General features: G+C 38.2%; 1 protein-coding gene across 1 annotated transcript in view; it reads left to right on the top strand.

Moving 5' to 3' along the window:
* SUN3 (Sad1 and UNC84 domain containing 3) overlaps positions 1–15102 on the top strand; it is a 37634-nt gene extending 22532 nt beyond the window's left edge. The window contains exons 7-10 of the mRNA XM_061197517.1: positions 2613–2728; positions 3788–3955; positions 13916–14008; positions 14983–15102. Coding sequence (XP_061053500.1) covers positions 2613–2728; positions 3788–3955; positions 13916–14008; positions 14983–15102 — 497 coding nt within the window. The remainder of the gene's footprint in view (positions 1–2612; positions 2729–3787; positions 3956–13915; positions 14009–14982) is intronic.
* The last annotated feature ends 6205 nt before the right edge of the window (positions 15103–21307 follow it).

Genomic DNA, 21307 nt, shown 5'->3' with positions numbered 1-21307 from the left:
ATATAAAATACTGGTTATATTCCCTGTGCTATGCATTATATCCTTGTATCTTATTTATTTTATACCTAGTAGTTTGCACTTCTTAATCCCCTTCCCCTATCTTGCCCCTCCCCCCAGCCCTCTCCCCTTTGGTAACCACTAGTTTGCTCTTTTGTATCAATGAGTCTGTTTCTGTTTCGTTATATTCACTCACTCATTTTATTATTTAGATTCCACATATAAGTGAAAACATACAATAATTGTCTTTCTCTGTCTGACTTACTTCACTAGGGTATGACATTTGACAATTTCTTATGAAGTTAAACATAACATGTATGACCCAGCAATTCCACCTCTATGTATCAATATTTACCTAAGAGAAGTTTAAACTTATGTTCACAATAAAACCTGTCTGAGAATGTCTACAGCAACTTTATTCATTGTCACCAAAACTGGAAATAGATGAAGGAATAGCTAGTTGTAATGTATCCATACAGTGGAATGTTACACAACAATAAGAAGGAACACATTCATTATACCTGCCAGGAAGCTCAAATGTATCAATTGTGCTAAGTGAAAGTAGCCATATTCAAAAGGCTACCACTGTGATTGACTACAAAGAGACAGCAAGACAGAAGGTCCAGAATAGGCAAATGTAGATAGCAAGTAGGTCAGTGATTGCCTAGGGATGGGGTGGGGTTCGGGGGAGTGGGGAGTGACCGCTGAGCACAATAGGGTTTCTTTGGGGGCTGATTGAAAGTGTTCTAATGTTGATTTCAGTCATGGTTGTACAACTCTGTGAATACGCTAAAAACCACTGAATTGTACACTTTAAATTGGGTAGTATGTATATCTCAATAAAGCTGAATAGAAACTTAAAAAAACCCAATTGAGTAAATTGGGTAGTATGTATATCTCAATAAAGCTGAATAGAAACTTAAAAAATGAGAATGAGAAAAGTGAATTTGAATTACTTAAAAACCCTACCTGCCACAATTAACGTTTTCTGAACTAGATTATGGCTGGGGTGGGGTCAGTCTTCACATCAGTATGTGGAAGTTTAATTCCCGTCCAATCAGTCCAGCAGGAACATTCACTGACCGAGCAGACGGTATCAGCACTCAGAAACAAGGTACTACAAATAACTCCATTTCGTTTCTTTTTATGGCTGAGTAATATTCCATTGTATGTATCTGTAGTGAGGTGGATGGAGTTAGAGTCTGTCATACAGAGTGAAGTAAATCAGAAAGAGAAAAACAAATACAGTATGCTAACACATATATATGGAATCTAAGGGGAAAAAAAAAAAGGTCATGAAGAACCTAGTGGCAAGACGGGAATAAAGACACAGACCTACTAGAGAACGGATTTGAGGATATGGGGAGGGGGAAGGGTAAGATGTGACAAAGTGAGAGAGTGGCGTGGACATATATACACTACCAAACGTAAAATAGATAGCTAGTGGGAAGCAACCGCATAGCACAGGGAGATCAGCTCTGTGCTTTTTGACCACCTAGAGGGGTGAGATAGGGAGGGTGGGAGGGAGGGAGATGTAAGAGGGAAGAGATATGGGAACATATGTATATGTATAACTGATTCACTTTGTTATAAAGCAGAAACTAACACACCATTGTAAAGCAATTATACTCCAATAAAGATGTTTAAAAATAAATATGACAAGGAAATAACCATGTAGACAAAACCAGAGCATTTAAAAAAATCTGTATTCTACAAACATACCAGAAAAAAAAAAAAAAGGTACTCACAGGGTTGCCAGGTAAAATAAAGGATGCTCAGTGAAATTTGAGTTTCAGGCAAACAGCAAACAATTTTTTAGTATATGTCCCAGATATTGTATGGGACGTAACTGTACTAAAAAATTATTCATCGTTTATGTAAAATTAAAATTTAACTGGGAATCTTGTGTTTCTACTTGCTAAGTCCTGCAACCCTGGGTACATTCACTATTTCGAATCCTACCATCTTAGAAAAGGCACTGGTGATCTGATATTCATCACGTATGTGTCTTTTTAATGTTGTATTGTGATATCCAGATGGAATTTAAGGAAGTGATTTGCATTTTCTTTATTTCTTATGTGTCAGATACATTTTGCTTCTAAAATGAAGTAACCTGAAGGGATAATATTTGATGAGTATATTTTATATTTCTTTGATTAAAATGAAAGCTCAAAAAATCTGCAGAATGGCTGTATGAATACAACTTGTTAGTACATTTATGACATTGCTGGTCATTCTGCTTTTGTTTTTGAGTGAATTGGGCTTATTTATCACATGAGTTGTTGAAATATGGGAATCCATATGTCTCCTTAGCTAATAAACACAGTACACATAATACTTCCATGTCTAAATCAATTGCTCCAGATTTCAATTTTTTATTGTAATATCAGTTCCAGAAATTTTGTGAAACCACACAGAGCAAGCATGGTTTTCTCAAAGTGACAAAATTTCAGTGGTAGTGAAAGCTGAAAGTCATACTTTTCTTATCAGTTTCCTGGTATGCATTTTACCTTATTTGTAAGTTGCCCAGTAATAGTTTTCCAACAACATTAAAATCTAAATGGTGTTTTGAATTGTGTGATTTTTTAATTTTAAAAATTATTTTATAATTTCAGGAGCCTCTGTTCTTGAAGCTGGGACCTCAGAAAGTTACAAAAATAATAAAGCAAAACTCTACTGGCATGGGATTGGGTTCTTAAATTATGAAATGCCTCCAGATATCATTCTCCAGGTAAAAGCTAGATTTAAAATAACCTGTTTATATTTTAGGATTCTGTTCCTATTACTTATCATGAAAAAGATTAATGTCTGAAATGGAAACAACTCTGAACTAGTCAGAGAAACTGAAACTGTCCTCTTGCATTTCTACAGTCATCAAACTACGTGAAACATTTCCTACTTATGGGCAATGAACTATGATTAATTAATTGATTAATAATTATTTATTATTCTAAGATCAGTGAACTAGAGTATGTACTTCTCAAATAAAACATACACATTCCATATCTTTTCTTTAAGTTGATTCTGTGGTCTTCCTTTTCCACTGAAAACTTCAGTCACTCAACAAACACTTGTTGAAGATGCATGACCCCTAAGTGCAAGCACTGTGCTATGTGCTGTTCAGGCCAACATATTTTTATAAAGTCCAATTATAATAGGAGAAATTTCCAAGTAAGATTTTCACTATCATTGCAGCTCAATTCAAAAGGCACTAGACACCAACTGACAGTACAGCTCTCCTTAACTATAACTACACACCTGAATTTATTTCCAGTTTAGAAATACCTTCAGGGGCAAATGTATAGATCTCACTCCAGAGTACAGTCTAGATCTAGAAAATGGTAGACATCATCTTTCTTCCTTACCACCAGTATAGCCAGCTTCGCTATCACCACCATTATCATCACCACTACTACCATCACCACCACCATCACCATCATCACCTGCCATCATTGTCACCACAGTGACTGCCACCACCCTCTTCATTACCACCACCAGCACTGTCTTCACCAGTGCCTTCACCACTCATACCAACTAGCTGCCTGTAGCGACTTACAGTCTAGTTAGAGCAATAAAAGAAAACATACTCATGCAATAAAAGGCTCTGATTGACATCAGCACAACCAAAACTGTGGGTATCGTGGAAACTTTCCTGTTTGATACATCCCACACAGTGCCTTCGTATTGTAGGCATAAGCAAGTTCTTTGGTCAATAGTGATTAGCTGGCCAACATTGTAGGAGTGGATTTATATAAGCAGATAAAAGATTAATGCAGTGCTTTCTTTCCAGCCGGATGTCCACCCTGGGAAGTGCTGGGCCTTTCCAGGTTCCCAGGGTCATGCCCTAATCAAGCTTGCCAGGAAGATCATACCAACTGCTGTTACCATGGAGCACATCTCAGAGAAGGTGTCTCCCTCAGGAAACATCTCCAGCGCACCCAAGGAATTTTCTGTCTATGTGAGAAGCTGTCTAAATCTTCATTCAGAAGGGGTTATAGTAGGTGATTGGCTAGGAATTGGGAGCTGGGATCTCATCTGAACTGTGCATCTAACCATTTGTATCACTGTGAGAAAATCACTTACTTCCTGGATCCTGTTTTGTCATCTACAAAGTAAGAGGGTTGGACCAGATGATTACTATTACTTAATTCTATTTTTTACTTTTATCAAAGTTATATGTGTATAATTTAAAAAGAAACATTTCCATGTTTATAAGGAAACATGATTTCCCCTTGTCCCACTTCTCCCACCCCAATTTTTACTCTCTGGAAGCTTCCACTTGCAACAGTTTTAGCTGCTTATGTCATTACTGTCTTCATATTTGCTTTTACTGTTATTCCTTGATTTTTCAGTTTTGATTATTATCTACTGACTTCCTCTAATGGAAAATGGAGATTAGTTCTCTTCCATGCCTTTCCCATTCTCCCAAAATGTTTATGTCTTAACTTAAAAAAAAACAAACAGGTTTATTGAGATATAATTCACACTCTGGCGATTCAGTCATGTAAAGTGTACACTTAGTGGCTTTTGGTATATTCACAGAGTTGTGTAACCATCAACATGATCAATTTTAGAATATTTTTACTATTCTCCAAAGAAAGCCTGCACCCCTTAGCTGTCACTTCCCATCCCCCACCTCACTCCCCCAGCCGCTGACAACCACTAATCTACTTCGTACCTGTAGGTTTCCCTATTTTGGATATTTTGTATAAAATGGAATCATATAATACGTGGTCTTTTGTTTTTTTGTTTTTTTAAATTTATTTATTTTTGGCTGCGTTGGGTCTCTGTTGCTGCGTGCGGGCTTTCTCTAGTTGCAGCGAGCGGTGGCTTCTCTTTGTTGCGGAGCACAGGCTGTAGGCGCTCAGGGCTCAGTAGTTGTGGCTCGCGGGCTCTAGAGCGCAGGCTCAGTAGTTGTGGCGCACGGGCCCAGTTGCTCCGCGGAGGCATGTGGGATCCTCCTGGACCAGGGCTCGAACCCATGTGCCCTGCACTGGCAGGCGGATTCCTAACCACTGTGCCACCAGGGAAGTCCTGGTCTTTTGTGAATGGCTTCTTTCACTCAGCATAATGTTTCCAAGGTTCATGTATGTTATAATGTGTCAGTACTTCATATTTTTAATCTCTGGATAATATTTTCTTATATGGATAGACCCCTTTTATTGATCCGTTCGTCAGTTGCTGGACATTTGAATGGATCCCACCCATTTGACTATTATGAATAAAGCTGCTGTGAGGAGCTGGGTACAAGGTTTTCTGTGGACCTCAGTCTTCATTTCTCTTGGGTTTGTGCCACAGAGTGGAACTGCTAGATCACATGATGAATCCGTGTTTCATGTGTGAGACACTGCCAGACGGCTTATCTCAGTTTCAATCCATAGCCAACGTTTTCATTGTGACTCTGTGAACAATATTGTTTTAGTTGAGTCATACAATGCACTGGAATACTATTTTCTTTACATGAAAATTTTGATGTTCTTGAGGATAATTGCCTCATTTTAATTTAATTTGCTTAGTTATCTATATTTCTATCATGAAAACATTCCCAACCTCTTCTTCAGATGTATAAATATCCTCCCATTCTGCCCATTCATGTCAGATACTTTATAAATAATTTCTTTTTTATTTTTTAAAGATATCCTCTGGAGCACTGCTCATCTTCTCCAACCTGGTTGCTGGCCAGGCCTGATGCACAACTGTTGTCAGGGGTTTTCATGTCCACATCCTGAGGATTTGACTTATCTAATCTATTTTTTTATTAACATCTTTATTGGAGTATAATTGCTTTACAATGGTGTGTTAGTTTCTGCTTTATAACAAAGTGAATCAGTTATACATATACATATGTTCCCATATCTCTTCCCTCTTGCGTCTCCCTCCCTCCCACCCTCCCTATCCCACCCCTCTAGGTGGTCACAAAGCACCGAGCTGATCTCCCTGTGCTATGCGGTTGCTTCCCACTAGCTATCTATTTTACGTTTGGTAGTGTATATATGTCCATGCCACTCTCTCACTTTGTCACAGCTTACCCTTCCCCCTCCCCTTACCCTCAAGTCCATTCTCTAGTAGGTCTGTGTCTTTATTCCCGTCTTGCCCCTAGGTTCTTCATGACCATTTTTTTTTTTTTTTTTAGATTCCATATATATGTGTTAGCATACGGTATTTGTTTTTCTCTTTCTGACTTACTTCACTCTGTATGACAGACTCTAGGTCCATCCACCTCACTACAAATAACTCAATTTCGTTTCTTTTTATGGCTGAGTAATATTCCATTGTATATATGTGCCACATCTTCTTTATCCATTCATTTGTGGATGGACACTTAGGTTGCTTCCATGTCCTGGCTATTGTAAATAGAGCTGCAATGAACATTTTGGTACATGACTCTTTTTGAATTATGGTTTTCTCAGGGTATATGCCCAGTAATGGGATTGCTGGGTCATATGGTAGTTCTATTTTTAGTTTTTTAAGGAACCTCCATACTGTTCTCCATAGCGGCTGTATCAATTTACATTCCCACCAACAGTGCAAGAGTGTTCCCTTTTCTCCACACCCTCTCCAGCATTTATTGTTCGTAGATTTTTTGATGATGGCCATTATGACTGGTGTGAGGTGATACCTCATTGTAGTTTTGTCTAATCTATTATTTTAAAAATCTTTTCTATCTTATTTTTCTTCTTTGTTTTCTGTTCCACCTTCTGGAATATTTTATCAATTTATATTTTAAATCCTATGCTAAATTTTTCATTTCTGCTGTCATGATTATTCTAAGACTTTTTTTCTATAAATACTCCTTTTTCTAGAGTCTATATGTTTTCCTATATTACTGGATGCAATTACAGTTTTGTTCCATGTTTTTAGCTCCCTCACATCTTTACTCCCAAGTACCCCCTTTCCTATTTGTTAACAGGGGCTCCAGGTTTCTTGTTAGTTGCTTTCCACATGTGTCTGGTGATGCTTGTCACATTTAAGAGCTGAACAGTCAAAAGCTGGCTTTTTCTGCACACATGAGAGGCAAGTCAACGGTGAGCTTCACGGCTAGATGATCTGGCTGGAGACTGCAGAGTGTGGTATCCAGAACTTTGACCCCAGGAATCCTGCAACCTTGTGCCCAGGGGGTTTCAGCTTGGCCAATGTGCTGGGTGTGGAGGTGCACAGCCCACCATTCATGCAGAGGTTATACCTTCACCTCTTATTTTTGCCGGGTGCTCCTGAGGTCAGCTGTCCTAGACCTGGGAGGAAAAAGATAATCTCTTTCTGGACAAGGGCAGGGGTGATGACTAGGGTCTAACTGCTTCTTAAAAAGACAGTTAGCCCACTCTCAGATATAGGGACCCCTCCACCTCATGCTGGGCCCCACAGCACGGCCCCAGCCCTGGCCCTTTCTGGGCCCTTGCAGTAGACATACGCACCAGCATGCTGCTGATTCCCCCTACAGCCAGGGTAGCGTGAGTGTTCTCCAGGCCACTACACCGGTCACCATCTGGCTACCTCCAGATGTTTTTCTCTCAGTGTCTGCTCCCGTGTTTTCCTCAGAGGTTTATGCCTTACTTCAATCCCTTCGTGTTCCTATCCAGAGGAGGGCTCAGAGTTAAACAAGGATGCTCAGCCTGCCTTGTGTGTCATTCAAACGCCTTTAAATGACATGGTCCTGGAGTTATAAAACACAGAGACTACTGTCCTTTGATGCAAGCCTGATGCCATCCACAGCCAGTGTCTGCAGACACGTATAGTTGAGCTATGTTGGATTTGAGCAGATCAAACCCTGTCTCTCAGAAGTGTGCACAGTTGCTCATTATAGAGGGATTTTATGGATGAATCCTTCAGTCAAGAATCCTTTAGTAAGAAAAATTACTTCTCATTGTTTTTCTCTAATATTAGTGAATTTATGAACCAAGTGAAATTAAAATAGAATGATAAAGAAGGTGGAAATAAAACTAGCATGCCTCTCAACAGGTTAAAGGAACTATATGAGACTTTATATATATATATATCTCAAATGTGAAATATGTAAATTGATATGTCAATATATACATGAATGTATATATTATATATAATATATATTATATATAATAGAATACATTATATATAATTGAATATAATATAATATATATTATATAAAATTGTGAGTGCATTATTTAGTCATGATGTGTCCAATTCTTTTAGTAAATTAATTTATAAATAGTTTAAATGTTGATATTATGATTTTCATTATATTGAATAAAATGACTGAACTCATGAAATCTTTATTTTGTTGTGTTACTATGATTCAAGGAACCTAACAATAAACTTTAGATTTACAAGGTAAATTAATTTCCACCAGTGTGCTCTCCTCTCAAAAATCTTCAATTTTAAAGGGTAGAGAGAAGCAAGAAGAACTACAATCCTGCAGCCTGTGGAACAAAAACCACATTCACAGAAAAATAGACAAGATGAAAAGGCAGAGGGCTGTGTACCAGATGAAGGAACAAGATAAAACCCCAGAAAAACAACTTAATGAAGTGGAGATAGGCAACCTTCCAGAAAAAGAATTCAGAATAATGATAGTGAAGATGATCCAGGACCTCGGAAAAAGAATCGAGGAAAAGATCGAGAAGATGCAAGAAATGTATAACAAAGACCTAGAAGAATTAAAGAACAAACAAACAGAGATGAACAATACAATAACTGAAATGAAAACTACACTAGAAGGAATCAATAGCAGAATAACTGAGGCAGAAGAACTGATAAGTGACCTGGAAGACAGAATGGTGGAATTCACTGCTGTGGAACAGAATAAAGACAAAAGAATTAAAGGAAATGAAGACAGCCTAAGAGACCTCTGGGACAACATTAAACGCAACAACATTCGCATTATAGGGGTCCCAGAAGGAGAAGAGAGAGAGAGAAAGGACCAGAGAAAATATTTGAAGAGATTATAGTCGAAAACTTCCCTAACGTGGGAAAGGAAACAGCCACCCAAGTCCAGGAAGCACAGCGAGTCCCATACAGGATAAACCCAAGGAGAAACACGCCGAGACACATAGTAATCAAACTGGCAAAAAATAAAGACAAAGAAAAATTATTGAAAGCAGCAAGGGAAAAACAACAAATAACACACAAGGGAACTCCCATAAGGTTAACAGCTGATTTCTCAGCAGAAACTCTACAAGCCAGAAGGGAGTGGCATGATATACTTAAAGTGATGAAAGGGAAGAACCTACAACTAAGATTACTCTACCTGGCAAGGATCTCATTCAGATTTGATGGAGAAATCAAAAGCTTTACAGACAAGCAAAAGCTAAGAGAATTCAGCACCACCAAACCAGCTCTACAACAAATGCTAAAGGAACTTCTCTAAGTGGGAAACACAAGAGAAGAAAAGGACCTACAAAAACAAACTCAAAACAATTAAGAAAATGGTCATAGGAACATACATATTGATAATTACCTTAAACGTGAATGGATTAAATGCTCCAACCAAAAGACACAGGCTTGCAGAATGGATACAAAAACAAAACCCACATATATGCTGTCTACAAGAGACCCGCTTCAGACCTAGGGACACATACAGATTGAAAGTGAGGGGATGGAAAACAATATTTCATGCAAATGGAAATCAAACGAAAGCTGGAGTAGCAATACTCATATCAGATAAAATAGACTTTAAAATAAAGAATGTTACAGAAGACAAGGAAGGACACTACATAACGATCAAGGGATCAATCCAAGAAGAAGATATAACAATTATAAATATATATGCACCCAACATAGGAGCACCTCAATATGTAAGGCAACTGCTAACAGCTATAAAAGAGGAAATCGACAGTAACACAATAATAGTGGGGGACTTTAACACCTCACTTACACCAATGGACAGATCATCCAAAATGAAAAGAAATAAGGAAACAGAAGCTTTAAATAACACAATAGACCAGATAGATTTAATTTATATTTACAAGACATTCCATCCCAAAACAGCAGATTACACTTTCTTCTCAAGTCCGCACGGAACATTCTCCAGGATAGATCACATCTTGGGTCACAAATCAAGCCTCAGTAAATTTAAGAAAATTGAAGTCATATCAAGCATCTTTTCTGACCACAACGCTATGAGATTAGAAATGAATTACAGGGAAAAAAACGTAAAAAACACAATCACATGGAGGCTAAACAATACATTACTAAATAACCAAGAGATAACTGAAGAAATCAAAAAGGAAATCAAAAAAATACCTAGCGACAAATGACAATGAAAACACGACTATCCAAAACCTATGGGATGCAGCAAAAGCAGTTCTAAGAGGGAAGTTTACAGCTATACAAGCCTACCTCAAGAAACAAGAAAATTCTCAAATAAACAATCTAACCTTACACCTAAAGGAGCTAGAGAAAGAAGAACAAACAAAACCCAAAGTTAGCAGAAGGAAAGAAATCATAAAAACCAGAGCAGAAATAAATAAAATAGAAACAAAGAAAACAATAGCACAGATCAATAAAACTAAAAGCTGGTTCTTTGAGAAGATAAACAAAATTGATCAACCATTAGCCAGACTCATCAAGAAAAAGAGGGAGAGGACTCAAATCAATAAAATTAGAAATGAAAAAGGAGAAGTTACAACAGACACTGCAGAAATACAAAGCACCCTAAGAGACTACTACAAGCAACTCTATGCCAATAAAATGGACAACCTGGAAGAAATGGACAAATTCTTAGAAAGGTATAACCTTCCAAGGCTGAACCAGGAAGAAATAGAAAATATGAACAGACCAATCACAAGTAATGAAATTGAAACTGTGATTAAAAATCTTCCAACAAACAAAAGCCCAGGACCAGATGGCTTCACAGGTGAATTCTATCAAACATTTAGAGGAGACCTAACACCCATCCTTCTCAAACTCTCCCAAAAAATTACAGAGGAAGGAACACTCCCAAACTCATTCTATGAGGCCACCATCACCCTGATACCAAAACCAGACAAAGACACTACAAAAAAAGAAAATTACAGACCAATATCACTGATGAATATAGATGCAAAAATCCTCAACAAAATACTAGCAAACAGAATCCAACAACACATTAAAAGGATCATACACCACAGTCAAGTGGGATTTATCCCAGGGATGCAAGGATTCTTCAATATACGCAAATCAATCAATGTGATACACCATATTAACAAATTGAAGAATAAAAACCATATGATCATCTCAATAGATGCAGAAAAATCTTTTGACAAAATTCAACACCCATTTATGATAAAAACTTTCCAGAAAGTGGGCATAGAGGAAACCTACCTCAACATAATAAAGGCCATATATGACAAACCCATATCAAATATCATTCTCAATGCAGAAAAACTGAAAGCATTTCCTCTAAGATCAGGAACGAGACAAGGATGTCCACTCTCACCACTATTCTTCAACATAGTTTTGGAAGTCCTATGGCAATCAGAGAAGAAAAAGAAGTAAAATGAATACAAATTGGAAAAGAAGATGTAAAACTGTCACTGTTTGCAGATGACATGATACTATACATGGAGAATCCTAAAGATGCCACCAGAAAACTACTAGAGCTAATCAATGAATTTGGTAAAGTTGCAGGATACAAAATTAATGCACAGAAATCTCTTGCATTCCTATACACTAATGATGAAAAATCTGAAAGGGAAATTAAGGAAACACTCCCATTTACCACTGCAACAAAAAGAATAAATACCTAGGAATAAACCTACCTAGGGAGAAAAAGACCTGTATGCAGAAAACTATAAGACACTGATGAAAGAAATTAAAGATGATACCAACAGATGGAGAGATATACCATGTTCTTGGATTGGAAGAATCAACATCATGAAAATGACTCTGCTACCCAAAGCAATCTACAGATTCAATGCAATCCCTATCAAATTACCAAAGGCATTTTTTACAGAACTAGAACAAAAAATCTTAAAATTTGTATGGAGATGCAAAAGACCCCGAATAGCCAAAGCAGTCTTGAGGGAAAAAAACGGAGCTGGAGGAATCAGACTCCCTGACTTCAGACTACACTACAAAGCTACAGTAATCAAGACAATATGGTACTGGCACAAAAACAGAAACATAGATCAATTGAACAAGATAGAAAGCCCAGAGATAAACCCACGCACCTATGGTCAACTAATCTATGACAAAGAAGGCAAGGATATACAATGGAGAAAAGACAGTCTCTTCAATAAGTGGTGCTGGGAAAACTGGACAGCTACATGTAAAAGAATGAAATTAGAACACTCCCTAACACCATACACAAAAATAAACTCAAAATGGATTAGAGACCTAAATGTAAGACTGGACACTATAAAACTCTTAGAGGAAAACATAGGAAGAACACTCTTTGGCATAAATCACAGCAAGATCTTTTTTGATCCACCTCCTAGAGTAATGGAAATAAAAACAAAAATAAAGAAATGGGACCTAATGAAACTTAAAAGATTTTGCATAGCAAAGGAAACCATAAACAAGACGAAAAGACAACCCTCAGAATGGGAGAAAATATTTGCAAATGAATCATTGGACAAAGGATTAATCTCCAAAATATATAAACAGCTCATGCAGCTCAATATTAAAAAAAGAAACAACCCAATCCAAAAATGGGCAGAGGACCTAAATAGACATTTCTCCAAAGAAGACATACAGATGGCCAAGAAGCACATGAAAAGCTGCTCAACATCACTAATTATTAGAGAAATGCAAATCAAAACTACAATGAGGTATCCCCTCACACCAGTTAGAATGGGCAGCATCAGAAAATCTAGAAGCAACAGATGCTGGAGAGGGTGTGGAGAAAAGGGAACCCTCTTGCACTGTTGGTGCGAATGTAAATTGATACAGCCACTATGGAGAACAGTATGGAGGTTCCTTAAAGAACTAAAAATAGAATTACCATATGACCCAGCAATCCCACTACTGGGCATATACCCTGAGAAAAACATAATTCAAAAAGACACGTGCACCCCAATGTTCATTGCAGCACTATTTACAATAGCCAGGTCATGGAAGCAACCTAAATGCCCATCAACAGACGAATGGATAAAGAAGATGTGGTACATATATACAATGGAATATTACTCAGCCATAAAAAGGAACGAAATTGGGTCATTTGTAGAGACATGGATGGATCTGGAGACTGTCATACAGAGTGAAGTAATTCAGAAAGAGAAAAACAAACATCGTATATTAACGCATATATGTGGAACCTAGAAATGGTACAGATGAACCAGTTTGCCAAGCAGAAATTAAGACACAGAAGTAGAGGAAAAATATATGGACACTAATGGGGGAAAGTGTGCGGGGGTGGGGGTGGGGGTGGGGGTGTGATGAATTGGGCAATTGGGATTGACATGTATACACTGATGTGTATAAAATGGATGACTAATAAGAAAAAAAATATTTGATAGTGGAAAAAATAAATAAATAAATAAAGGTTAGAGAAGGAAGGTCAAAAGCACAAGGGAAATTGCATACACAAATCAACAAAAGCTTACATTTTCGATGGAGCTATTTGTGTGATCAAAGTTTGGCAAACTGGTTAAGTTTCACGCATATTGGGTCAATATGGGGACTCATTTGGTGTTTATTTTATTCAATGTATAGCAAATACATTTATGAGGCCAAAGTCAATGCTGGAATTTGCTCTGTCATCTCTCTCTCTCACCTCTCTGTTTATCTCTCTATCTGAATCTATTCAGCCCTTTGATTAGCCTGTTTCTTGCCTAAGGGTTCCCCCACCCGAGTTAAACACCTTTTGGGTTTATAGGGCAGTACTGGCACCTAGCATAGCGCTGTGCCCCAGGGGACACCCAAAGATGTCTGGAGAATCGTTGCTACTTGAACAGACACTTGCCTCAATTTACTGTAACTGAACACCCATTCATTACAACCTCTGTGTCTGTTGCTTTCTTTACAGGGCATCTTGAAACAATGTGAAGGAGAAGAAGTTTTCCTAGGTCAGTTTATATATAATAAAACAGGAACCACCGTTCAAACATTTGCGCTCCAGGTAATGAGACCCTTGGGAAAAGATAGGGTATCAGTGACTCCATCCCAGGGAGGGATTTGTTGGGATTGCTTGATGCAAAGTGGTGTGTGTGAGAATAATTATGACAAAAATATGAGATAAGCAAGGCTTGTCTGAATTTCAATTTTTAGCTCCAATCATGTACATAAGTTTTAATGCAAAAAATAAGCAAATATAAAAGTGGTTTCTAAGCCAACTTCTTCATCATTTGCTATCACTTTAATATATATATATATACTCTTTCTCAGTCCTTATCTTACTTATTAGATTCCCTTGATAAGATTAGGTGTGATGGTCACTATCATCTTCCTTCAGTAAAGGGGATGGGATGATGATGGTACAAAATGAGATGGTTGGGGGCAGAGAGGAACTCGGAGAGAATAAATAATACCAGATAATATAAGTAACACTTCTCACCCTAACTCAATGGGGAAAGAATACCAACTGGTAACTTAGAAACCCTTGAAAGTCATTAAGGCATATGAAATATATTTCATCATTTCTCATTAGTCACAGGAAGTAATGAAGAGATGTAGAAGGCATCTCAAACCATGTAAAAACAAATGTGTTACTACACTTCTTGGCCAATGGTGAGAAAATCTAAGCTGAAAGCAGTATATGTGTCAGAAATGAATGTAGTTGTAGAGTTTCACATTCAGTTGTATACCCACATCCCTCCCTGGGGCAGCCAACAAGGAGCACCACGGAGGCGGGACAAGGCAGTGAGAGGCCTTGGCGTATAGACCACCATGTTATCTCCCTCCCCTGTATTTGCCTTTTTATGAGCTCTTTACTTACAGTAGCTCATTACACCATCCATTAGACTGGTACGTGAAAGTACTTGACTTAAGAAGGAAAGACAGTGTTTTAATTTTTTATTACATCAGCATGACTTAGGGTTCTTTGAGAAGGTTTATTTTATAAGACATTAATTTCAATCTTTTCTGTATTTTCAGCATGAAGTTTCTGAATTCTTATTATGTGTGAAACTTAAAATCCTTAGTAATTGGGGACACCCAAAGTATACTTGTTTATATAGATTCAGGGTTCATGGCACCCCAAGAGATGACACCTAGAAGAACTGGTGCAGAAGGCCATGACCACAGGTCCAAAATATTCAAGTGATTCCCTTAGATTACACCACACCTATAGGAATCAAAAATCAGGAGTGAGAAAGAAACCTCCAAGTGGTTCCTACCTGCCAGTAAAAAGTGAATGAATTTTACTAATAAAAAATATGAAAGTAAATTCAATCTCTCTGCGTTACTGTGCTTTTTAAAAAAAATTTTAGCTTCAGGGCATGTGGGATCTTAGTTCCCCAACCAGGGATCGAACCCACACCCCCTGCAGTGGAAGCACAGAGTCTTAACCACTGGACCGCTAGGGAAGTCCCATGTTAGTGTAGCTTCTGAGGATGAATCATGTTGTTGAAGCACTGAAAAATGAGTTTGCATTTAGAAGAAGATGGTATTTTTCAACAGTCTTTCACATAATAGCATCTCTGCCTTCATTTATTATTTATCCATACCAGGAATGGATGTTTGCTGTTACCACTGTTATTTAACAGTGATCTGGATACACTGTCAGTGCAATTAGAGAAGCTAATAAAATTAGAGGTAAAAATTAGTGAGGAAGTCTGACCGTGACTAATTTGCAGATGACTTGATGAATTCCTTGAAATGCAATAAATTCGATTAAAAAATACATTACAAATATAGATGGAGACAAAATTATCATATATATCAAAATCATTCATAAATGCAAACCACAACCAGTAAGAGGATATAATTTAAAAAAGCCACAACAAAGATTTTAAAAAATCAAATGAAAGAATTAAACTGTATGAAGAGCCAATGAAAGAGAAGTGGATAATGAAAAAAAGACTTCAATAAATGGAAAGACATAACTCATCTGTGGATACAAAAACTTCACTGTCAAGAAGTCAGTTCTCTCTAAATTGATCTACAAATTCAATTTGATCTCAATTAAAAGCCAGAAAAAAAATTATGGTATTCATGAGACAATTATGGAATATTAAGGAATTGTTTTTAAAAACAATATTTAGGTTATTACGGTACTATGATTTTGTTACAACAAAGAATTCTTATCACTTAGATTTATAATATATATTTTAAAATTTACAAATGAAATGATATACCTGGGATATGTTTCAAAATAATATAGGAGGAAATGGGTGGGAGGATCAATGAAAAAGATTGGTCATGAGATGATCACTGAAGTCAGGTGTTGGTCCACAAGGTTTCACTTGATACTATTCTGTCTACATTTATATATGTTTGACATTTTCAGTTTTAGAAAGGTTTAAAAAGATTAAAACACATATGCATAAGAAACCAAAGGGTTGTGTTTTCAACCAAACTGACTCTAAAGTTTCCATGGAAATATAAACTTAGTGAGAAGCTAGGAAACCCCTGAAATAAAGACAATCAACAAAGGGAAATAGCTCTAAGACTGTTGTACTGTGATTTACAGTAAGAAATATACATTTGTTTTTCTTCCCAGTTTATGGTGCAGAGCTCCTAAAACCCTTGGAATTTCCTGAGCATAAGAGTGATCAAGGTGTCTTTTGTTGTGTCAGTGAGGTGACTTTTGGAAAGGATGGGGGCTGGTTGCCAGGAGAACCAACCACTGAATAGAGGGTTGGAAGTTTCAGTCTCAACCCTCGACATCTGGGGACAGGAGAGGAGCTGGAGGCTGAATTGAATGCCAAAGGCCAGTGATTAAATCAAATCAATCATGCTTATGTAAGACACCTTCATAAAAATCCAAAAGGATGGGGTTTGGAGAGCTTCCGGTTTGGTGAACCCATGGAGATTAGGGAACAGTGGCCAGCTCTGAGGCAGTAGGGAAGCTTTGAGCCCCTTCATCATGCCTTGCTCTATTCATTGCTTCCATTTGGCTGTTCCTGAGTTACATCCTTTTATAATAAACCAGTGAGTAAAATGTTTCTCTTGCAACTAGTAAGTAATGTAACTAGTAATGATTCTCTTGAGTTCTGTGAGTGGCTCTGGCAAAACATTCAAATCCAAGGAGGGGATCATGGTACCCCAATTCACAGCCAGTTGATCAGAAGCACAGGTGACATCTGGTCCGTGACCGTCATCTGAATGTGGGGGCCCAGGCTTGTGGGACCTGTGGGGTCTGACGCTCTCTCCAGGTAGGTAGTGTCAGACTTGAATCATAGGCCACCCAGCTGGTCTTGGAGAATTTCTTGGGGTGGGGGAGAAAGCCCCACACATTGGAATTGGTGTCCCAGAATTATTAATGACATAGATATAAATAATTTAAACTGTGTGACACTGGAACATTGACAGACCAATGGAACAAACAAAAAACTCTGTTTCTGATATTCAGAAATAGATTAATATCTATGTCAGAACATAGTATATATGATAAAGGTGGCATCTCAAAAGGGATGGGAAAAAACAAATGGCTTGGAACAATTATCTCCTCGTTAAGAAAAGAACATTGCATCCATACTTCTCAGTGTGCAACATGATGAATTCCCAATATGGGAAAAGATTTACAGGTGTAACAAAACCATAAAAAAACATAAAAATATAACAAGAAAACTTGGAAAAACTCCTGTATGGCATTGGATAGAGGAACACCTTTCTGAATATGACTCAGACTTCAGGAGTCACAAAAGAAAAAAAGATAAGTTCTACTACATCAAAACGAAACACAGGAGCCACCCAACAAACGTGGGTCTTCCCCCCTCCTGGGTGGAGGAGCCCCCTCCTCGGAGCCCCAGCCCCAAGCACTGTACCTGACACTTCTAACAGGCTTCACAGATGTCAATTTTTTAAATTATGAAATGTATTGAAGTATTTTTCCTTTAACATCTAAAAGATGAGAAGAGTCTTTGAAGAACTGTTTAAGCAAAACCCACCCTTAAACTAGTATAATTCTCGAAAGACATTCACTCATGCCACCTCTGCAGTATGCTTTCCCTCATTTTACAGTTTTCCCATGTAAAAGGAAAAAAAAAAAAAAAGACAAATATTGTCCATCAGGACTGATGCAGAACCTCTGAGCTATGCCAGTATCTTTCCCCTTGGGTAATTTTTCCAACATTAACTGGTAACTACAGGACTGCAAATAGCCTTCCCCTGGGACTGTAGGGGGAAGTAGGCACCTGACAGACACTGGCAGATGCAGCTTTGGGTGACAGCTACTAAATGCATGATACTTATCTAGGTGGAGTTTACCATCTCTGCAGCTATAAAAAGGTTAGTTCCTTACTTCCAACTCCACACCCTGACTGATGTTTTGTATGCTTCACTCATTGTATTTCCGTTTTCAAGATGAGGGCATTTCCTTGCACAATAAACAAACATAATGAATAACATCAACACTGCTCCCCGGATCTTATAATCATATACATTAGAAGACTATGTATTAGCTAGACCAACAACAATATGACTATACATTGCATTAGAAAACTCAGTACCACACAGGCGTCTAGAGAGCTCTGGTGACCTCATTCCTTGCCTTCAAAACGTTTGGAAGAAATGTAGGGAAGTAGTGTCAATATATTTAATTATCAATACTGAAATTATTGAATTATTATTTTTTTCTAAGAAGCATGCAAAAAGTCCATTTTTATTGATTTATAATCATATTATCATATGGATTATGACCTTCATAAATAAAGATGGATCCAGGATGGCATGCCTCTTTTTTTTTTTTTTTTAATAAATTTATTTATTTATTTATATTTTTGGCTGTGTTGGGTCTTCGTTGTTGTGCATGGGCTTTCTCTAGTTGCAGCGAGCGGGGGCTACTCTTCGTTGCGGTGTGCAGGCTTCTCATTGTCGTGGCTTCTCTTGTTGCGGAGCACGGGCTCTAGGCACACGGGCTTCAGTAGTTGTGGCACGTGGGCTCAGCAGTTGTGGCTTGTGGGCTCTAGAGCGCAGGCTCAGTAGTTGTGGCACACGGGCTTAGTTGCTCCGCGGCATGTGGGATCTTCCCGGGCCAGGGCTCAAACCCGTGTCCCTTGCATTGGCAGGCAGATTCTTAACCACTGTGCCACCAGGGAAGCCCTGGCATGCCTCTTTGAGAGATGGTGCGGCACAGAGCAAGCCACAGCAAAAAGGTCCAAAAGACTGAAGCAAGACACAGCCTCATTAGTGTAATGAAATTCAACTCAGTTCATTATGTATTGATTATCAACTAATACCTATAATTAGAGAGATAGCAAAATATAAATTAGTTTACTTTGGTAAAATTGATCCAAATACATTTCTAATCATTTCAAATGCTTTAAGCTTGCCAATTTTCCCTGTACCAAGACTATTATCTAGTTTCTGGACCACCAGTCTTTGCTACTCTTTCAAGAATGGGAACCATGGGCTTCCTTGGTGGCGCAGTGGTTGAGAGTCTGCCTGCTAATGCAGGGGACACGGGTTCGAGCCCTGGTCTGGGGGGATCCCACATGCCGCGGAGTGGCTAGGCCCATGAGCCACAACTACTGAGCCTGCGCGTCTGGAGCCTGTGCTCCGCAACGGGAGAGGCCGCGGTGGTGAGAGGCCCGCGCACCGCGATGAGGAGTGACCCCCGCCTGCCGCAACTAGAGAAAGCCCTAGCACAGAGACGAAGACCCAACATAGCAATCAATCAATCAATAAATAAATCTTAAAAAAAAAAAAAAAAGAATGGGAACAAAGTAACAATTGCACTTGAGTCCTAATGACAGGCTTAGCCTGAATTATTAATTTGCCAAACCTAGTTAAGAAAACTGCAAGAAAACATAAGATTCCTATTATCTTTCAAGAAAAGATCATGGCAACTTAATTTTATATTTGTTGGGTCAAAATTCCCTATATTATTTGGGCCTTTGTGCAGAATGTATACTCACGCATCTTCTTAGGAAGTTTAAAAAAAAAATCTTTTTTTCTTTTTTTGGTTAATATATTTTTTTTTTAAATTCACGAACTGTACTTTTTTTTTTAAATTAATTAGTTAATTTATTTATTTTTAGCTGTGCTGGGTCTTCGTTTCTGTGCGAGGGCCTTCTCCAGTTGCGGCAAGCGGGGGCCACTCTTTTTTTTTTTTTTTTTAAAGATTTATTTATTGATTGATTGATTGATTGCTATGCTGGGTCTTCGTTTCTGTGCTAGGGCTTTCTCTAGTTGCGGCAAGCGGGGGCCACTCTTCATCGCGGTGCGCAGGCCTCTCACCATCGTGGCCTCTCTCGTTGCAGAGCACAGGCTCCAGACACGCAGGCTCAGCAGTTGTGGGTCACGGGCCTAATTGCTCCGCAGCATGCGGGATCCTCCCAGACCAGGGCTCGAACCCGTGTCCCCTGCATTAGCAGGCAGACTCTCAACCACTGCGCCACCAGGGAAGCCCCAAGCGGGGGCCACTCTTCATCGCGGTGCGCGGGCCTCTCACCATCGCGGCCTCCCTCGTTGCGGAGCACAGGTTCCAGACGCGCAGGCTCAGTAGTTGTGGCTCACGGGCCCAGTCGCTCCGCGGCATGTGGGATCTTCCCAGACCAGGGATCGAACCCATGTGCCCTGCATTAGCAGGCAGACTCTCAACCACTGCGCCACCAGGGAAGCCCCTTTTTTGGTTAATATTGCCAAAGAGCTTTAATTTTTTTCCTCTTGAACAAAACAACTCATTATCCATGCTTAGACAATTTTCCCCACAACACCCAACACCACTGATGTTGTTATGACTAAACAAATCGTTTTTTTTTAATTTTATGGCAAAAAATTAAGTGATTTGAAGTAAATATCAATACATTATGAAACATTGTTTACAAAGCTTACTTAGTATTTAATCATATTCATGACCTCCATAGCAACCACCTCATTTAATGATTTATCTATTTTAAAATTAACTTATGAAGTACTAAAAAGCATGTTTTGTTACTAAAAAATTTAAATGTGACATTAATCACGTTTGGCTTGGCAAACACTTGTAACAATGTAGATTGGAGTCTACCTTCATGTTATAGTCTTAAAATAGGCAGAACTGCTTGTAATTTTCGTACTTTGCACTTTTAAAATGATCTGTTATTACTGTTTATCATATCTTGATTCTATACACCAAGGTAAAAACAAGGTTGTAGGTTTCTACTTGCAAAGCACATTAAAAATAAAACATTCTTAACATGGACAATCTTGTCTCTGAAAAACCAAGTTGGAGACAATTGTTCTATTTCTCATTTTGTTTTTCAAAATTCTACCACATCATTTATATTATTTGTGCTGTCAGATTTTTTAATATTAATTAATTAATTAATTTGTG

This window comes from Eubalaena glacialis, chromosome 8, assembly GCF_028564815.1.
Source record: "Eubalaena glacialis isolate mEubGla1 chromosome 8, mEubGla1.1.hap2.+ XY, whole genome shotgun sequence".
In the NCBI taxonomy this organism is placed as follows: Eukaryota; Metazoa; Chordata; class Mammalia; order Artiodactyla; family Balaenidae; genus Eubalaena; species Eubalaena glacialis.
This window is presented reverse-complemented; position numbering and strand designations above follow the sequence as displayed.